Source organism: Thunnus maccoyii, chromosome 10 (assembly GCF_910596095.1).
Source record: "Thunnus maccoyii chromosome 10, fThuMac1.1, whole genome shotgun sequence".
NCBI classification, from domain to species: Eukaryota; Metazoa; Chordata; class Actinopteri; order Scombriformes; family Scombridae; genus Thunnus; species Thunnus maccoyii.
The window spans coordinates 23,866,460-23,884,222 of NC_056542.1; the positions used below are offsets into that span (position 1 = coordinate 23,866,460).

A 17,763-nucleotide genomic window follows, 5' to 3' on the forward strand; every position below is an offset into this window, starting at 1 on the left:
TCCCTAATGCAATTTACCCCAATAATTCATGAGGCTACCTTGTAAATATGCAATCCAATTTGAGAAATATCTGTCTATCACTGTAAATTTTATTTTGTATTATTAATAATGCTAGGCCACTTACCTTTAGTGAAAAACATTTTATGATTCTGAACAATTTAAACATAGTTTTCATTCTGGGATTTAACAGCTTATGGCTGCTTGCCAATCTGGCAACCATCAGTCAAACATAATGTCAGGCACTGTACTGGCACTAAGTTTATTATAATGTTCTCATAATAAACATGAAGAGCACATGGTTTAATTGATTTTAAGTGGACTGCTTCCCATTCTTTTCTGAGATATAACACAGTGTGCTTACAACATACTTCAACTATTCAGAATCATTTTACAATACTTATATCTATACCAAGGTCTGTCTAAACCCCCGCAGCTACACCTTGACAGCAAAAAACATACATCCACATAACACTGCAACCCCTCCCCCCCCCCCCCCGGAGTAAAACTCTAAGGTCATTGGACCAGTGTCATGACATGATATTTCCAAGTGAGCTTTTCCTGCCAGTTCAACCAGGCTGATACGATGTGTTGAAGGCTTATGGTATGCAATTGGTCATATAAGGGACAGATTAAGACACACATTTCATACTCCCTAAGGTAATTTCAATTACCTGTATACTATACACTGAAATGTGATCTCTGCTATCACACTGCCTATAGGCTAGACTCAACTGCCAAGCTGCATCAGTGAAAAATAATTTCTCTCTATACAGTTCAATCAAAAGATTAAAAAAAATAAAGTTTTGGATTTAACACAGTATATAATGCTTGGCCATATTGTAAATGTAATTTAACTCAATATTAGTAAAATGTCCTAATTCAGTTAAAATAAACACGCAATAAACGATGTAAGCGTAGTACCTCGGTTGCAATATACTGTATACTGTATTACAAGTCAGTGTTCAGTTTTCTAAAGGCACCTACATATGCAAAAAGATCCGTACAAAAGATCCGTTTTGTCAATTGTCCTTACAGCAAAAAACTGCAGACAACTTGTTTCACACCACTAGGGATGTGATGTCAGTGCAAGGACATTTAGTGTTCTGGCTTGAGCTTCTATATGAAAGATTCAAATATTACTAGTGAAATGAAGGGCACATGGTTTAATTTAGGAAATTTAGAATTTCTTGTTAAATCATAGTAGTGTTCATAGTAATGTTGTAGTTCCAACATTTTCAATTTGCTCTACCCAAGCTGTGAGTCCCAGTTGCTTTGTTATACTACTACTCAGAATATATTACCCTCAAGCCACGCCACAGCAATCTTTTTCATCATCAGTAGGACTTTTCAATAGCCTCTGTGTCTGCACTCCTTGGAATAAATCCGCAGGCCCAGGTGGGAATGTTGCTTGGCGACTTCCACACTCCATTAAGCTTTTGCAGGCAGTTTAAGCAAAGGCTGCATTTGTATGCAATATTTATAGAAAAAAAACCTGTGGGTTCCTGGACTCCATGAGCAGTGGAAGATGGCAACAGAGGATGTACACTGTCGGGCTGGATCATCACACAGGGGATTAATCTGTGTTTCATAAGCAAGGGGCTTTACTGAATAAAAACCTCTGCCTACGATTTCGGCAGCTCTTTATGACCAACATGGAATATTGAGAAGGGGCGCATCAAGGTCTTCTAGAGATCTTTGTTGAATTATGTATATACAGAGGCGCTTAGATAAACTGAGACCTGTGAATTTGCTAGCTCTGTCTGCTTCCCACAGCACTCCCAGGCTTGACCTTCCTCTCCATTGCCTACAGTACAGAGAATTTTTCATGTCAACACAATCAATTTTAGTTCAGCCTGGTCCTATTCTGATTTCACGCCTCTTGCTAGAGCCCAAAACACTGCCATTCTTCAGGTGGTGTTTCAACTCACGCATCAGAGTGGGGAGCAGCCAGAAGAGGTGCAGCGGTGTTGGTATAGAAATCTAACATGTATAACAGTGGCCTTTACTGAGTTCACTTGTGTTATAAATGGGCCAATTCAGTTGTCAGATATGAAGAAAGTATACAGAGATTGAATATCGATCCAGCAGCAGGCACATATTTACAGTAACCTGAGTGTCAATGACTGCAACCATCAAACATACCAATTCAAACTTACAAAACACTAATATGCATGAAACACAAATTTATGCAAGTCTGAGTACTTTGTTTGGTAGTACTCTGTTACCTATGACCAGCTTTGAGAGTAAGCCCTTCACTTACACCTACACACTATTCTCTATCCTCATCATTAACTTTTGCAGAAACCAGCCTCCTCTTCCTGCTACATGTTTGAAGTAAAAATATTCCTGGATATCTGCGCTACATGAGCAGGAACTAAATGGACTTTTCTGCAACTCACTGGAAATAATGCTTGAAATGCTTACCAAAGTCACCCGGGACAAAGATGTCATATACACAGCTCTGGCCTTTGGTGTAATTATGTGGGTAGTTTGGGGACAGCACAGTTCCCTCTGAACCTGTGAAGTGACCTCCGCAGGGAGCTGTGGAGACAGGAAGGGAAGCAACAGAGAAGCACAATTTACAAATGTGAAACAACCAGCTTACAATACCTGGGGAAAGAAGGCAATAAGATACAATCAGCAAATTCATTTTAACTGGCACAAGTGTAAAGGTAAGCAGTTCATATCACAAAATGAGATGAAAAGTCACCTTTGAACTTTGAGCTGCTGACAAATATAATTTTGACCAAAATAATTTGACATTTGAGAAACACTTTGGGAACATTTTCAAAGGGAAACTGACCTGCAAACAGACAGAAAAGGAAGCCTGAGTTGTGTTTACAGGGTTAAAACCCAAGAGGGACACAACCAGTGAGGAAAAGTATTTTTTGCCTTCAAAATATATAAAAACACCATCAATCAACAAAACACACCATCACAAAAGTTCCGCACGCCAGCAACTTTAATCAGGCCATATCACCCGGCAGCATGTTTTGAGAGACTCACAAGCAACTCTTCAGCTGAAAGAGGCTTTCAGTCAGGAAGTTCAGTTTCTCTTGTTTTAAAGTTGATAGATTATTATTAAAAAAACTTGAAATTGTTGTAATTCTAATAATTAAAAAAATATACAAGCCATGTTGTAATATGCATTATGGGGTTTGTGCTGCTAAAGCAGTAGTAAGGTATACAGGCACCATCCAGGAGGATTCCAAACCCTGTCCTCAAAAACTAAACTAAAATTATACCTCTGCATGTTTGTATCTCACAAACTTTTACTTGCACCACCATCATAGTGTCAGCAGAGGTTCAACTGGCAACTAGGTGCATTAATATAAACTGTGGTCTGTCCTGTTCCTGCGTCAAGTCTTAAAGGCCGAATGAGTAGGACTTTCCTAAAAAACAATGTATGAACTCATACATAAATAATCCCTCTCAATCATCACTTGTGACTCACTAGAAGTGTCGGTGTCTATATCTGCAGAGATTCTGCCCTTTGCCTGTATTTTCTTATTTTGCTGTGTTCGTGACGTTTCTGGATGTCAGCCTTTGGGCAGTGGGTGTGTAGCCCCCAGCCAATAACAGCGTGCGGGGTGCAGAGTCTGTGAAAACATAGTGGCATTACGCAGCACTGGAGGATAGCGCCTCTGGTGTCGTTGAGCTGGGGAGGATGAGGCTAACTTTGAATGTTGTGTTTACAAACTGCAACTGAGAAATCCTACTCATTCTGCCTTTAAGCTGTTAATGATGTGCCTAATTTGCCAAGAGGCCCTCTAACGCAGTTGCCTCAGACCTTACGGACGAGCCGTCAGGTGGGGGAGCCTCGACTGTAAACAAACACACACTCATTTGTCGGAGGGAAGCTGTCAACCAGCTGCTCTGAACCCCCTGTGGCCCACACAATGCACATGTCACTGCTGTTTCATTGAGCAGCACAGGAGAAGATGAAAAAAAAGGGAGCAGAGGCGCTAATGTAGAAAGATGGATCAGCAATTTATCCGTGTTTAGTTGTTGGAGTAGCAAGAGGCATGTAATCAAATATATGTGACGACAGCAAGTGGGATTCTGATTCAAGTTGATTTGTCATACAGGATGGGAGCCATGGTGCTGTGGTGGTTGAGGAATTTGAGAATATTGTTAGTGGGAAGGGGGGCACACTGAACTGTCAATCTACAGCAGGTGAGAGCAGCACTAAGGGAAGGAAGGGATTCTCAAGATAAGCTTTAATGGTTTCATTCTGACAAGTGAGTGTAGAGCTAAGAGAAGTTGGCACAATGTAAAACTTAAAATCCTTCAGTGAACTGTAACAGACTGATGGGTGGGAATAAAAAGAAAAAAAGTGAGTTATTATCGAAATCTATATGTGATGATATTAAGACACCATTTGCCATATAATATGCCACTGCATTAGGTTTAACTTCAAGAGAGCTCAGATTATCTTCACAATCAAAACATCAACAAAAATTCCATGCAAAATATGTGTCCTTAAAAACCCGAGAATGCTGTACGATTTCAAACAGAGAGGCAGCTGCAAATAAAGTGGTAACAATGTTTTTTTAGATTTTAAATGGATTACATTTGAATGATATTGACCAGGCCCTGCAGTCCACTTCATTTAGACAGTCATGGGAGCTGATGGAACGGTTACAGCACAGTAGAACAAATCTAATGTACTGAGGGGTAAATGTTTGAGATGCTAAAATATAGACAGAGAGTGGATTTGATGGAAATTAAAAGAAAAAATTGGAAAAATTGATTTTTGAGCTTTATGCACACTGTCAAGACAGGGAAAAAAACAATAGATATATCTGATTTTTTTTTACATAAATACACAAAATAAAAAAAACATTTGATATCGATCAACATATGTACCCATACTGATATTTCTGTGATAAGATCATTTCAGCCAATAATGTAAGCCTGCCAATGTATTGTCCTGGCTCTAGTTAAGATGTAATCCTTATTCTGAAATGCAAATCTTTTGTACATAAAGTATATTATATTTGATTACAGGAAATGGTTAAACAGACATCATATTCAGCATTTTTTAATTAAAGTGTGATTGTGGATATCCAACATAGCATTCAACAACAAAGCGCTCAGTTAGAATGAGTCTCTTTTGTGCTTACTGACTTTTTTGATCAACAGTATGTTTTGCTTGTTTGGAATATATCATCAACTTGAGCTAATTGCTAAATAATGTTAAAGAACAAGAGCTAGTCATATGTTGAGGCAGCTGAAGCGATTAGATTTAGCCTTAAGACTGTTAAGTCATCAGTTGAAATTTGGTCTCAAAGTGAAAATACTTAATGGATAGTTGCTGATGGACCCTTTGGTAAAGCACATAACCCTGGGCTGTTCAGTGAAGTTACACAGGTGCCAACTGTAGAAGTAATAGGTCCCTGGTGTAAGAGAAGGTGCCTCTATTCCCCACTGCTGAAAACGAGAGCTGAATTTTAATTCACTCTTGGCAGATTAAATACGTTGAGGAATATTAAAAACAGTGTAAAGCTACTGAGAGGAGAGCTTCTGGATAGTTATCTTGAAACTCCTCAAATCTTTTCTCAATTCTGTCCTTGACACTGTGATCACTGATACTGCAAAGCTCTGTGAAATACCTACACTGTAGATCTAGCTGTGAATAATAAACAATGAATTATTGGTATATTATTTTATTTGCAATATACTATTCAGTTGTAAAACTATAACATTCTAACAACTATGAAATTGACTATTTTCTCAACCAGTTTATGTCAAGACTTTATAAAGGTGTCTCAGCTAATAAACAAATGTTGTAGACCAGGTAGAGTCTATATACCAATCAAATACTGTGGCTTTTGTACTTCAGTTAATTAGGTTATTTTATTTTGCCCTACCATAAAGGTTGCCTCACTTCTTGTGAAGTTGGGGCCATGCATATCATGAATGTGTTAACAATGCTTTTTTGTTTCCAGCCAATATTACACTGTTTAGATTAAATGGAAGTGAAGGTTGTAATTTAGACACGTGTTACTAACACTAGAACAAGGCATTATCAGATTATCCTTATTAACACAAACCCAACAGTGGGTACAAGTTGAACATAGTAAGAGCAAAAGTAGCAAAAGTCAAGACAGTAAAACACAAGTAAAAAACTGTCTACAGGTTTAAAGATACATGAAGAAAACATAATATTAAGCTTCTCACATTCGTACAAATTGATGTCATTAACCTTTTGAGGATGTCAAAAAACACAGACAGTGTGTTTTTTTGGGAATGGCCATCCATTCAAGACATAGTTTAGCTGTGTTTTGGGACACTGAAGTCATTTTAATGGTATTGCAATCTGACCTCCCTTCTGTTCTGTTTTTCTAACAACCCCACCAGGTTAGAGACACTAAATTGTTCTTATACATCACAGTGACATTTCTGACATTAACTCATAGCTGTTTCACTAGTGCTGAACTACTGTTCTCTACACAAGTTTTTCATTTTATTTGCAGCCACAGTATACAGTTGAAATCTTACAATGGATCTACAATGATTTAAGTGCTGTGCATCAATAACATAGAATTCTCTACTCTGAGTTAAATTTCCTTGCATTTCATAAGAGGAGTGTCCGCCACAGTTCAGCTTATTTTTACACAGCACAGTCCTGGTATCACATAGTATCAGATATTGACCAAAACAGCTGGAGTGCAGTTCTCTACTACTCAGGCCTTCTGTTATTGTCAAAATGTTGCCTCTCACCTTGACAGCTTGGTTTGGCTCTATCCCACTCTGGTCTCTTGCTGTTGCCCATGACACACGTCAGAGTGGAGTAGCCCTGCAGCAGGTATCCAGCCTCACAGTGGAATGTCACCATAGATCCCAGCTTGTAGTCAGTGCCCATTCTAGTGCCATTCATCACATTCCCTGGATCAAAACAGGCCTCCCGCAGTTTTGCTGCCAATCAAAGAGCAAAGCTTTTAGAACAGTGACAACTGTCAAAAATGAAAGGGTTTTCAAATTGAGCAGAATGAGGTATAAATATTGATACAAGCTGCTAGGGTCTCTTTATTAACTTTGTTTATGTATTTATTCATCTTTATTTAAATTTGGTATTTAATTGTGTTATTAAAAAGTATGATATCAGCAGAGATGAACATGGTGGAAATGGATAAGTTTGAATCGGAGGCTATTCTCATAACTGGTATCAACATTAGAAAAGCAGATGTGCACAATAGCATACTTCAAAGAGATTATAATCTAATTTATTTATATATACAGTATATATAACTTAATTCCTTGCTGTAATACATAAACATATTCAGTGAAAATTTTATAGAATCCCACTTGCACAGGCCTTTAAGTACCTTTGTATTCCAAATGAAAGCCGGTGTAGCTCACAGAGCCGTCGCTACGAAATGCCAAGTACATGAAGTTGGAAGTGCTCTCGATCTTCTCAGGAAGTTTACTGTCTTGGAAACTGCCAATCAGATGAGCGCTGCTGTCTGGTCCATCGTAGATATACAAGAAATCATAGTTGGGCTCAATGCTGAAGCTGTGACAAGTGAAAGAAACAGACAAATGAGAGATAAAACAGTTATTATTTTGCCAAGTCTTAACCACCAGATTTTACAGATTGTATGAGAGATTTAGAATGCATTAGGGTTTCAAAATGAGAGTGTGCACCGCAGTGCTAGAAGTGAGTCATGCCAAGTGATTTGTTTTGCATCTCCAGACAAAGAGATAAAAAAAGATATCTCCCCCAAGAGGTGAAAAGAGATTAAATTGTTGTGACACTGCGGTGGCACAAAATCTTCCCAGACGGCAATGGCAATGCAGTGTGAAAAGATCGTTTCATATCGTAGCGCTGTATATCAAATCACATGCCGCAGTGAGAGAGAGAGGAGCATTTGTTTTCAAAATAATGAGCGTGGTTTATGACAAAAATGTAAATAGCTTGGAGATAATTGCATTTGAGTTGGATCAAGGCAACTCCAATTTAAAATCATAACTCCATCCTTTCATTTGGCATTCCCAGGAGAGAAAGCGGCATTGTGCTAACTCTATTAGATGTTTGTTTTGAAGGACAAAGTTGTGGGAAAAAAAAAAAAAAAAAAAAAAAAACTTGGTGATTTTCTCTCCTTCACCTCACGAAGCAGCAAAGTGGGCGGGAGTGCAGAAAGAGCAAACGCTCCTTCTTTCGCCCTACAGAAATGACTAAAAAAATAATATTCAACAGTCAACACTAAGACTGCCCTCAGGCCCTTCTAGCTTTGCCAGTCTTGCTGCTACATGCTTAGATTGCAATTAATAATGTAAAGCTTACAGTCTGAATATCATTCAGCATAGGAAATGAGCTGCACTCATATCACAACTCTTCCTGGAATATAGAGTATTCATCCAGAAATCTTATTTCACCACATTTCAGCAGAGTGGCAGCAATACCTGCCCTCAAGGCATTTGTAGAAGTACAAATGCTTTTTCACTATCTCCCAACACACCTGGACTCAAACTTAGGTTCTTTGCTTAACACACATGGCCAACTTTGCTCAATACTATGATGTTATAGTTGGTTCCACCACAGAAAACAAGCAATTCCATGGCACAACCTGAGCCACTGTGCATCCACTGAGAACTGACTCCATTCTGTTTCAGGTAGGTTACAAACATACCACAGGCTGAGGGAAAGCTTCATCTTGTAAGCTACTGGACCATGTACTTAAGGGACAACACTGTTTTTTTCCCAATGTCTTCAGTTTTTAAAAAAAAAGACCTGAGCCACTGTTCATATCCTGCAGAAACCTTAAATTCTTGGATTTCCTTTTCTAATAATTGTTTTAAATAACTTCAATCATATAAACAATGTTTTAAAATCCTGTTTTAAAATGCAAAGTATGCAACTGTGTAACTCTTTTTTACATTTCATCTAGCCATTAAGACATCCACTGTTACCAAAAATCCATTTTTTAGTTTTGTTTTGCTTTATGAACTCAGTCAAAGCAACCAATTAAAGCTAAACTAACTCATGACTAGATCTTTCACTGTGACATCACCTGAGAGGCTGCAGCTGTAATATCTGTGCATCTCTGTGCTGGTCAGGCTGCTGCTGACAGGATTTTCATCAAATGATACCTGACAGTCACAAACAGATGGGTTGGACAAGCTATGGCTAATGTACCTTATGAATAATGTTCATGTCTTCATGATATATATGCATTAATACCTCTGCTCCTGATCCATTCTTTGAAAAGGGAGGGATGGCATTAAATAGTTAATATCTCTCCCACTAATTCAAAAGAAGATTAATGTTTGGATTAAATGCAGAACAATTTTATTACTTAAGCTGAGCTGTCAGTGACACTTTGGTCCCTCTTTAAAAAGGGCCTGAATTCACTCTGAGAGGCACTATCACCCACAGTAATTGAGTTGTTTAATTAAATGACATGTCTGAGCAATGATCACAAATTAGTTAACACCTGAAATTTAAATATAATATCAACTGACTGATCTTAGTTTTGCCCAGTGAAGTTGTTTTCAAATCTGTGAGCTTTAAACTGTAAATACTAACGGCTTCAGATCCTCCACAGTTCACTGACTCCACTACTGCTGCTGCTGTCGGCTGCAGCTAGTCCACAATGCGTAACACAGTTTGAAATTGAGGGTTGCCAGGTAATGAAGTTGAGTAACTCCCATCCGTCTTTTCACTCTTTATCGTAACTTTTTGCAGAAAACACACAAACCTGGAAACTCTGCACAGGCAAGATGGTTCTATGATTGGTAAAAATATTGGTAGGGACAATTCAGCAACACTTTGACATTAGTAGGGACATGTCCCTACTGTCTACACTTAAATCCCATGAAATAAAGTAAAGTGTATATTACAGTAGCTCACATTACCTGATGAAAGCCAAGGAAATGACATAGTCTGAGTGGACAGCAATGAGCCAGTCACAGTCTTTGCTGTGCGGGTAGGGGTGTGGGTAGTTGGGAGAGAGGATGAATCCTGAAGATCCAGTCACATTCCCACCACAAGGAGCTTGAGAATAAAAAGGAATTTAAAGAGGAAGAGATAGATGAGAAAGATGCACACAGTAACGACAAAGAAAGACATTCAATGTCCCTGACCTGCTGCAAACATCTTTAGATGAGCTGAATTTCGTTTAAGATAAATGTGCAAAAGAAAGAGCACCTGTAGGTCATAAAATATAACTGACTCAAATTCCATAACCTTTGTCGACCTCTATCAGCAACAACCATCAGGTACTGCAGTAACATAAGGCTAAAAGCCTGGGCATGAGGAGGACTATACCATTGTTTTCCCAAAGTTGTGATAACAACTGCTATTTTCAGACCCTGGCCTTACCAAGGCATAAAGACCAGAAAGTGTTTTAGTGTTCACCGGGTCAGCTGAACACACTCACACACACACACACAAATACACACACACACACACACACACACAAATGTGTATAGTTATACATTTCAGGTAAGTATATATAATATATTCAGGCAAAAATATGAATCTCTGTTTGATGACAACTGATATCAGTTTCTCCAGTTATTCTTTAAACACTCCAAATGCCACAGATGATGAAAATCTTGGTGAAATCTATTCCTCCGTTATGACATTATCTTGATAATGCTCTCAACTATTATTGCTACTTGACTCCTGGAGATCTCATTGAGACTACAAAGATGAAGCAGACATGACACTAACAAGATATTAATACAATTTCAAAAAATCAATTAATAAATATGGAAATTTCTGGTCTGAGACTTAAATGGATGGATTATATTTCTGTGATTTCTTTAATGACATTTTCTTAGTGCCTCAGCATGTCAGGGGATTCTTTTTTGGTGCTAAAATCCCAAAGCCTCACAAAAATCTTTTCTTGTCATTTGTGAGTTTGATAAACTAGCAGCTGTCATGTTTCACTCTGAAGAAGTGTTAGTAACACGCTGATGAGTCTGTTGCCTTAATTTGGTGTGGTACCACTTAAGGAGTATAAGGATAGCTGACATTTACATCAGGGTTTCACTCACACAGATTTGCTTCTTGTGTCATTACATTATGCTGAGTTGTGTGATCCTGTAATTGCATTGTGAGACCTACAAATGTGTAGCTCTTTCCTGGCCAGAAAAAAAAACAAAAAAAACCTTAGACCAGTTGGCAGCAACTCAAGAACATCTAAGTTTCTTTGGACCTACTTAGTGTAATTATTTCTAATTGCATTGTTAAGTAATTAGCTGTTAAGCGCTAATAAGACAATGTGTTGGGAGACCGTAGAGTGCTCAGTCTTTACTGGCTACAGAAGTGGATTTGTCCACATAAGAGTTGGCAACGACTCAAACATATCTGAAGAGTCTTGTTTATCCTACACATATTTTTAAGACATCAGTGAGAGAGAATTATTGTCTCTGCTGCAGCCGGTTAATAGAAAAACTCTCTCTCCCTCTCACCATTTCTCTTTCACTCTGATCCCCTACACTTCCCTCCCTCTCTCCTTCAATCCATACACCTCTCTTTATCTCTTCCACACATCCCGCCTTCTCTCGCTAACTCGAACTATCTCTCTCTCTCTCTCTCTCTCTCTCTCTCTCTCACCGATGCAGCTTGGAGGGCTGGGTTGCCAGTAGTATCTATTTTCCACTTGGATGCAGGTGATTCTGCTCTCCCCCTGCAATTCATATCCCGGATCACAAGAGAAGGTCACCGAGTCACCAGGCTCCCGCCCTTCCCCGTTACGACTGCCATTCATGGGAATACCTGGATCTCTGCAGGCTGTCGCAAGAGAACCTGAAGGGCAAACACACACATACATGGTAAATGCACATGTGCAATAAATCAATGAGTGCGGGAGAGAACACACGAACACACGCAGAGAGTTTCATATCATATGGTAGACAGCTGTCAAGCCGAAACTGTGGCTCAAACTGTTACAGAACAGACAAGATTGCTGACTGATATCAGTTCAAATCTGTTTTCCTAAACCACAGCTGTGCAGCAGCCCAAAGCTACAAGAATGATGTAGTCTGATGGATTCTACAAATATTCCCATATTGACAGACTTTATTGACAGACTTAACACAGTTACTTATATTGCAGTTTTGTGCTGTTGTTGTTTTTTTCAAAATCAAAACATATCTAGTGAAAATACACTTGTAAGCAATGTTGATTATATTGCATATGGTGTGATATGATAACATTTGTATGGAAAAAAATTCTGTCAATAAGATTTCATATCTCTAACAATCCATTAAAGTAATCCACATTGCAATAAAGAGACACTTAAATTAAATTCTACACAGAACAATGATGATTATGAGTGTAACTCTATCTACAGAGTTATTCTTCTAACAGCTATGCACTAGTCACTCTCCATTATTGTCAGTGAAGAAGCGCTGCAGAAGTATCACTTGACACACCCACGTTCAACATTTGGCTTTTCTGTTTTGTAGCTATGGGAGACATTTCCTCAATCACAACCAGTCAAAATTACCAATATAAATATATTTTTCAGTAGTGTTTTGTCATTGAATTGATTGGGGGAAGTCCTGCAAGAATACTGCTGCTATTATATTTCATCCATCACTCAGAGAAGAGGAAGAAAGTGAATTACTATTTTGGTTGTGAAAACTACTAGCCTGAGGCAAAGAGAGGGTATTTAAGTGCAGGATGCATCTACAAAATCGATTCCCGACTTCAAACACATGCAGTGAACATCCCATGTAACTGATTTTTACATTAACACGCCATGCCACGGCGCTAAAGAAAATGAAAGTATTTACAAACTCCTCATACACGGTATTCCATGAAGTGTTATGGAACCGCTGTGCTCAGGTGCTTAAAACTAATCATCAGCGGAACGTATAGACTGCATTAGTATACAGTCTGCAGCACACGTTGCACAGGAGACTGTCAGCAGCAGACTGTGAAATACCTTCGACTTTTACTGCTCATCAAGACATCGTTAATAATTACAGAAAATACTGAGAAATCCACATGACATGAACAGATGCTGAAATTGATGTCAAGACAGTATGTGCTTTAACATATTCCTTGTAGACACTGTTCTCAGATTCACACTTATTGACTTTCAGAGTGACAATCTCTACATCACATTAAGAGGAACAGTTAATTTAAAAAATAACACTTAATCAAATTTGTTGTGACATGTTCAGTTTACAGACAGTATACAATCTTGACATATTTGTACATTTTCATATAAACTGGGTGATAAAACTGATGTACAAGCAAGCAAACCACAGTATACAGCTGTGTACGGAATATCATCTATTTGGAAGAAAATACTCACTGGAGAAGTCGATGGCAAAGCCAGACTTGGTGATATAAAAGTCAGTCTCGAACTGAATGGTGACTATGTTGAGAGTGGAGTGGATTCCCTCAGGCAGCAGTGAGCCGCTGACCTCCTTCAGAGACATTTCGTTCTCAGGAGGCCCGTCCCACACCTTCAGGATGTCGTGGGACGCTTCTGTGTCGAATGCAAGAAACTGGAGACTGGGAGAGGTGAGCACACAAGACTGTTACTTTGGCTTTAGTTCAGTTCAGTCAGTTCAAGTCAAACCAATGTATTAATATATTATCACTGAGACTGAGATGTTTAGTCAAATTAATCAATGATGGTTTTGTTTATTTACAGAATTTCGCATCCTTAATACAAGTGAAACAAAAGTTCCTGAGAAGGCAGACAAAATAGGTGCTGAACTTGGCAAGATTAAACTGAATTCAAAGGAGAAATCTATCTAGAAACTGTCCCTGTGCTTCTGGGCATTTCAGTTGAGATTTGGTATCATCAATCAATTTCTGCCCGAGTTAGAAATACAAGAGCACAGACTTATCTGCAATCTCATCAAGGCCTGGAGCAGCACTTTTGACAAAGAATGTGTGGCTGTCTTTATGAAATCATACCATGTTTACTTCGACCTCTAAGCCCAAATGGGTTTTATTTCACAGTAATACTCGGAGCTCTCAACCAAAAAAAAATGTTTCAATGTCCCAGGAAAATTCCCCTGGGTGCTGTCACAGTGTCTACAATGTCCCTCTCCCAATCATTGTTAATGGAGCAGCTGCAGGCTGTTTCTCTTGATGACATTTAGCTTTAGAGGAGTATTTTTCATGTTTAGAATTTAAACTGAACTTCATAACATCTCATAAGAACATTTTTATTTTTCAGTCTTTTGAAGACAGGTCAAGTTACCATGAACTCAGCTAATTTCAGATGTATTTAAATCAACTCCTATCAGTTCAGTTCTTGGCAATTTCCTTGTGTATAAACTAGTCCCCAGATAACGTCAATCAAATTCTCTTTACTATTATCACACAAATCCATTGGGTGTCCTACTAGCCTTTGTTCATTTGAACTTATTCCTAATATATTAGTTTCTTTATATGACTAATTATTTAAGGCCCAACTTTGTTTTTCCTCTCCACCATATTTCATGAGTAATGATGCTCAATACAATTTGCATATTTGCATATATGCAATAAATTATTACACATCTTAATTATGATATTAAAAAAAATATGATACTCTAAAATGTTTTAAATGGCCTAGAGCTATACAAAGACAATAGCAAACATTTTTTAATTCATACCAGATATACAATATATGCATAAATATGCATCTTTTGTATGATCATGCATTAGCAACTGGAGTTACCTGACAATGTTGCCAGAGTTGACCTCAATTGTCCAGGTGCACCTCAGGTTGTTGTCATAGGGGAAGGGATACCCAGGAGAAAGGATACGCCCAGTAGATTCACCCTTGAAACTGCCACCACACTCCGCTGTATGCATACACACACACACAAAATTCATGAAAACCTCCAAAAATGCAAACACACACAATAGGAAATGCAGAAAAATGCTCACACAATGAAATCTGCATATGTTGAAAGCAAATGCAGAAGAAAGGCTGTCAGAGTCCAAGCTCACTGGAGCTTAAGAGTCTACAATGCGGACTAATGAGCAACAGTTTAAGCTCTGCGGAAAATGTACAATCTTCTTTTTCGGCTAACAGGTAATGGGACTGCAACAAAGACTTCCTGCCTGGCCAGTGATACTCAGGAATGCAAAACTTGTTTTGTATGTCTGCTAATGATGCCATTAATTAACTTTAAAAAGACTGTGTCCAGAGAATATAGGCTGGGCCTTGCGCTGCAGGGAGGACACTGCTACAAATGTTAATGACTGAAGGAATATTGTATCATCTAATCTATGTTGTCTCTCCCCTGGTTATCATTTTGCTATCTATATAACAGAACAAACGGCACTAAATTCATTATAAAATTGCCTTATATTGCCACAGTGGTATGCTATAATCAGTATCATAACTCCAGGCAAATGTAAAAGTCCCTGACGGGAGCCAACTCACAGATACAAAGCGCACTTTAATACTGACCATTCAGTGATCCAGCACTGTTAATCAATAGACTGATTTAGGTTTTGTTTTTTTGTGATTGTATTGAACATGCCACAATACCAGACCAAAGCCCTTTTACCGTAAAAAGGAACAAATTTATGTTTCATTGAAAGAGGCAGTGGGACACAGTGACATTTAAAGTGCAATTCTGCACACGTCCGGAATTTGTAAATCATTTTTTACCCTAATCCATCACTGCTAGACGTCAAGAAACAGACACTGCTCCACAACACCTTCCAGACTCCAGCAGTATGCAGGTAATAGCTTGATCATTTCTCTGTCTCGGCATGTTCTGAATATGAAAGTACAGCTTAGACTGTACATCATGTCCATGACTCAATATGATATGAATATTATGATAATTATGCATTTACTTCTTGAAAAATGTTGATCAATGGCTTGTGGATTAAAACATCTAAATTAAACAGCCTGTGAATGAAACAGATTCAAAAATCAGAAATCAGAGCAACACAGTGAAAGCTCAACAGCAATTCAAATTGCTTCACTATGCAGCTAATTTTACATCAAGAACACACAGGGAGATCAATGATTCACAATAACATCAGAGCTGTTTTTATTCTCCTACAAAATAACATGCAGGGTATTTTCTTTCAACACAGTTCAATTAAGTAGAAATCATGTAGGGATAAATCCTTAGGATTAACACCTAGCTGAGCAATGTTGACAGTGTGCCTGGCCTGAATAATAATGTAAGCTGCTACAGAAAAGAGAGAGGTGGACAGACGGACAGACAGAGACTGGAAGACAGAATGACTAGGACCAAAAAATGAGACAGCAGATTGACACAGGGACAAAGGATTACCTATACATGATGGGAGGTGGTTGTCCCATGCCCTTCTCTCCCCAGTCATGCACTTGAGTATGCCACTGCCGTGCAGGGTGTAACCTTGGTCACAACCGTACGTGATGGCACTTCCCGCAAAGTGACCTTGGTCACTGACTTTGAAGCCAAACTGTGGAACACCTGGATCATCACAGTGGGATAGCTCAAAACCTGGATGAGTAAAGGTGAGAAGCACAGGAGAAGGTGGAGAGGGTATGAATTAAGAATATGGGTTGAAGGATAACACAACGTTGAGACCATGAGCACACACAAACGCAGGACAGCTTGTCAGCATTTAAGTCCACTGGAGAGCAGCCATTCTGTAAACCAGCGCTATATTCCCATTTATTTGTATTGTAAAGAGGTATTGATTGAGGTCTGAGAATTAATTTCCGGTTGAGCACAGATGAGGGCCGGGCTTACAGTCCCATTATATCACTTGGCAGTAAAAGATTCCTTTTGGACAGAGAATACAATTAGATGTTCACAATTAAATGTTCAATTGAGTGTGGACATTTACCACGATTGAGAAACGGCCCATCCACTCGTAACACTTTGGGGTATTACAAAATAAATAAAATAAACAAGCCACAAACAAGAAAATGCAATAAGTCTTGCCATGTTTGAACTTGACCATGGCCTTTACATGCAGTCCTTTTTTTTCCCCCGGTACTAAATGTAAGTGTTCTGCTATGCAGCAACAGAGGCCGCACATAAACCCAGCAGTGCTGATTTACGGTCTCTCCTCAAAGCGAGGTCCATGCCCACACCAGATGTTATGGTAGTATTACAAGTGTCATACCCGGCATAAATCTCTAGCAGTTACCTCTCACATTTAGAAAATTACCTCAGCACTTTTGGTAGAAGAGTCATGAAAACATGATCAGATTTCATGTTCAGACAAGATTTAAGTTGCCTATATCCCACCTTCTCTTTGCTCTCTTGCTGTTCATACATCACTCAATACTCTCCAAGATGAAAAGGGCTATTCATTCTGGTTCAAAAGACCAAGTTAAGACTGCACTTTGAGATGGGTAAAGGGTGCTAGCTTACATTCTGCTATTTACCTTGTGCACATCCCTAGAAAAATCAGAAATGAAATCTAATTATGTGATACTTAATTATGGGTAATTCTGTAACTCAAAAAGCAGCTTGTAATTAAACCGTAATTTCTTCTGAACTAATTGTACTTGAATTTAGATGCTGATGGCTATTTATGCTGAACTGCACTCTTTAATAAAACTGGTATTTTATTTGAACTATAGTGTACCTGTTCCTACACATTTGGTGTAGGCTAATTATCACAGACTTGAAATTGCCAGTGTAGGCCTAGTTCCTGCAAGTCAGCAAAAAACCTTTTTGCTTTCATACTGTTTAAGTCAAAACAGCACTTAGCCCGTTGCCATTCTCACTATGTTGAATTCTACCTTTGAAAATTCGCTGGAAGACGAAAAGAATTCAAAGAGCTCAAGTGCAGGTGAAACACAAAAACACTTTAAATTGGACTGCAAA

General features: G+C 38.6%; 1 protein-coding gene across 7 annotated transcripts in view; it reads right to left on the reverse strand.

The window, feature by feature from the left end:
• The window catches only part of LOC121904871 (CUB and sushi domain-containing protein 3-like), a 235,399-nt gene that overhangs the window by 123,146 nt on the left and 94,490 nt on the right, over nucleotides 1-17,763 (reverse strand). For all 7 annotated transcript variants that reach the window (XM_042422653.1, XM_042422650.1, XM_042422651.1 and 4 more), the window contains 8 exons: nucleotides 16,231-16,422; nucleotides 14,646-14,772; nucleotides 13,281-13,483; nucleotides 11,570-11,761; nucleotides 9,862-10,000; nucleotides 7,332-7,519; nucleotides 6,727-6,921; nucleotides 2,425-2,541 (listed from right to left, as the gene is read on the reverse strand). In XM_042422653.1, the coding sequence (XP_042278587.1) occupies nucleotides 2,425-2,541; nucleotides 6,727-6,921; nucleotides 7,332-7,519; nucleotides 9,862-10,000; nucleotides 11,570-11,761; nucleotides 13,281-13,483; nucleotides 14,646-14,772; nucleotides 16,231-16,422 (1,353 nt within the window). The remainder of the gene's footprint in view (nucleotides 1-2,424; nucleotides 2,542-6,726; nucleotides 6,922-7,331; nucleotides 7,520-9,861; nucleotides 10,001-11,569; nucleotides 11,762-13,280; nucleotides 13,484-14,645; nucleotides 14,773-16,230; nucleotides 16,423-17,763) is intronic.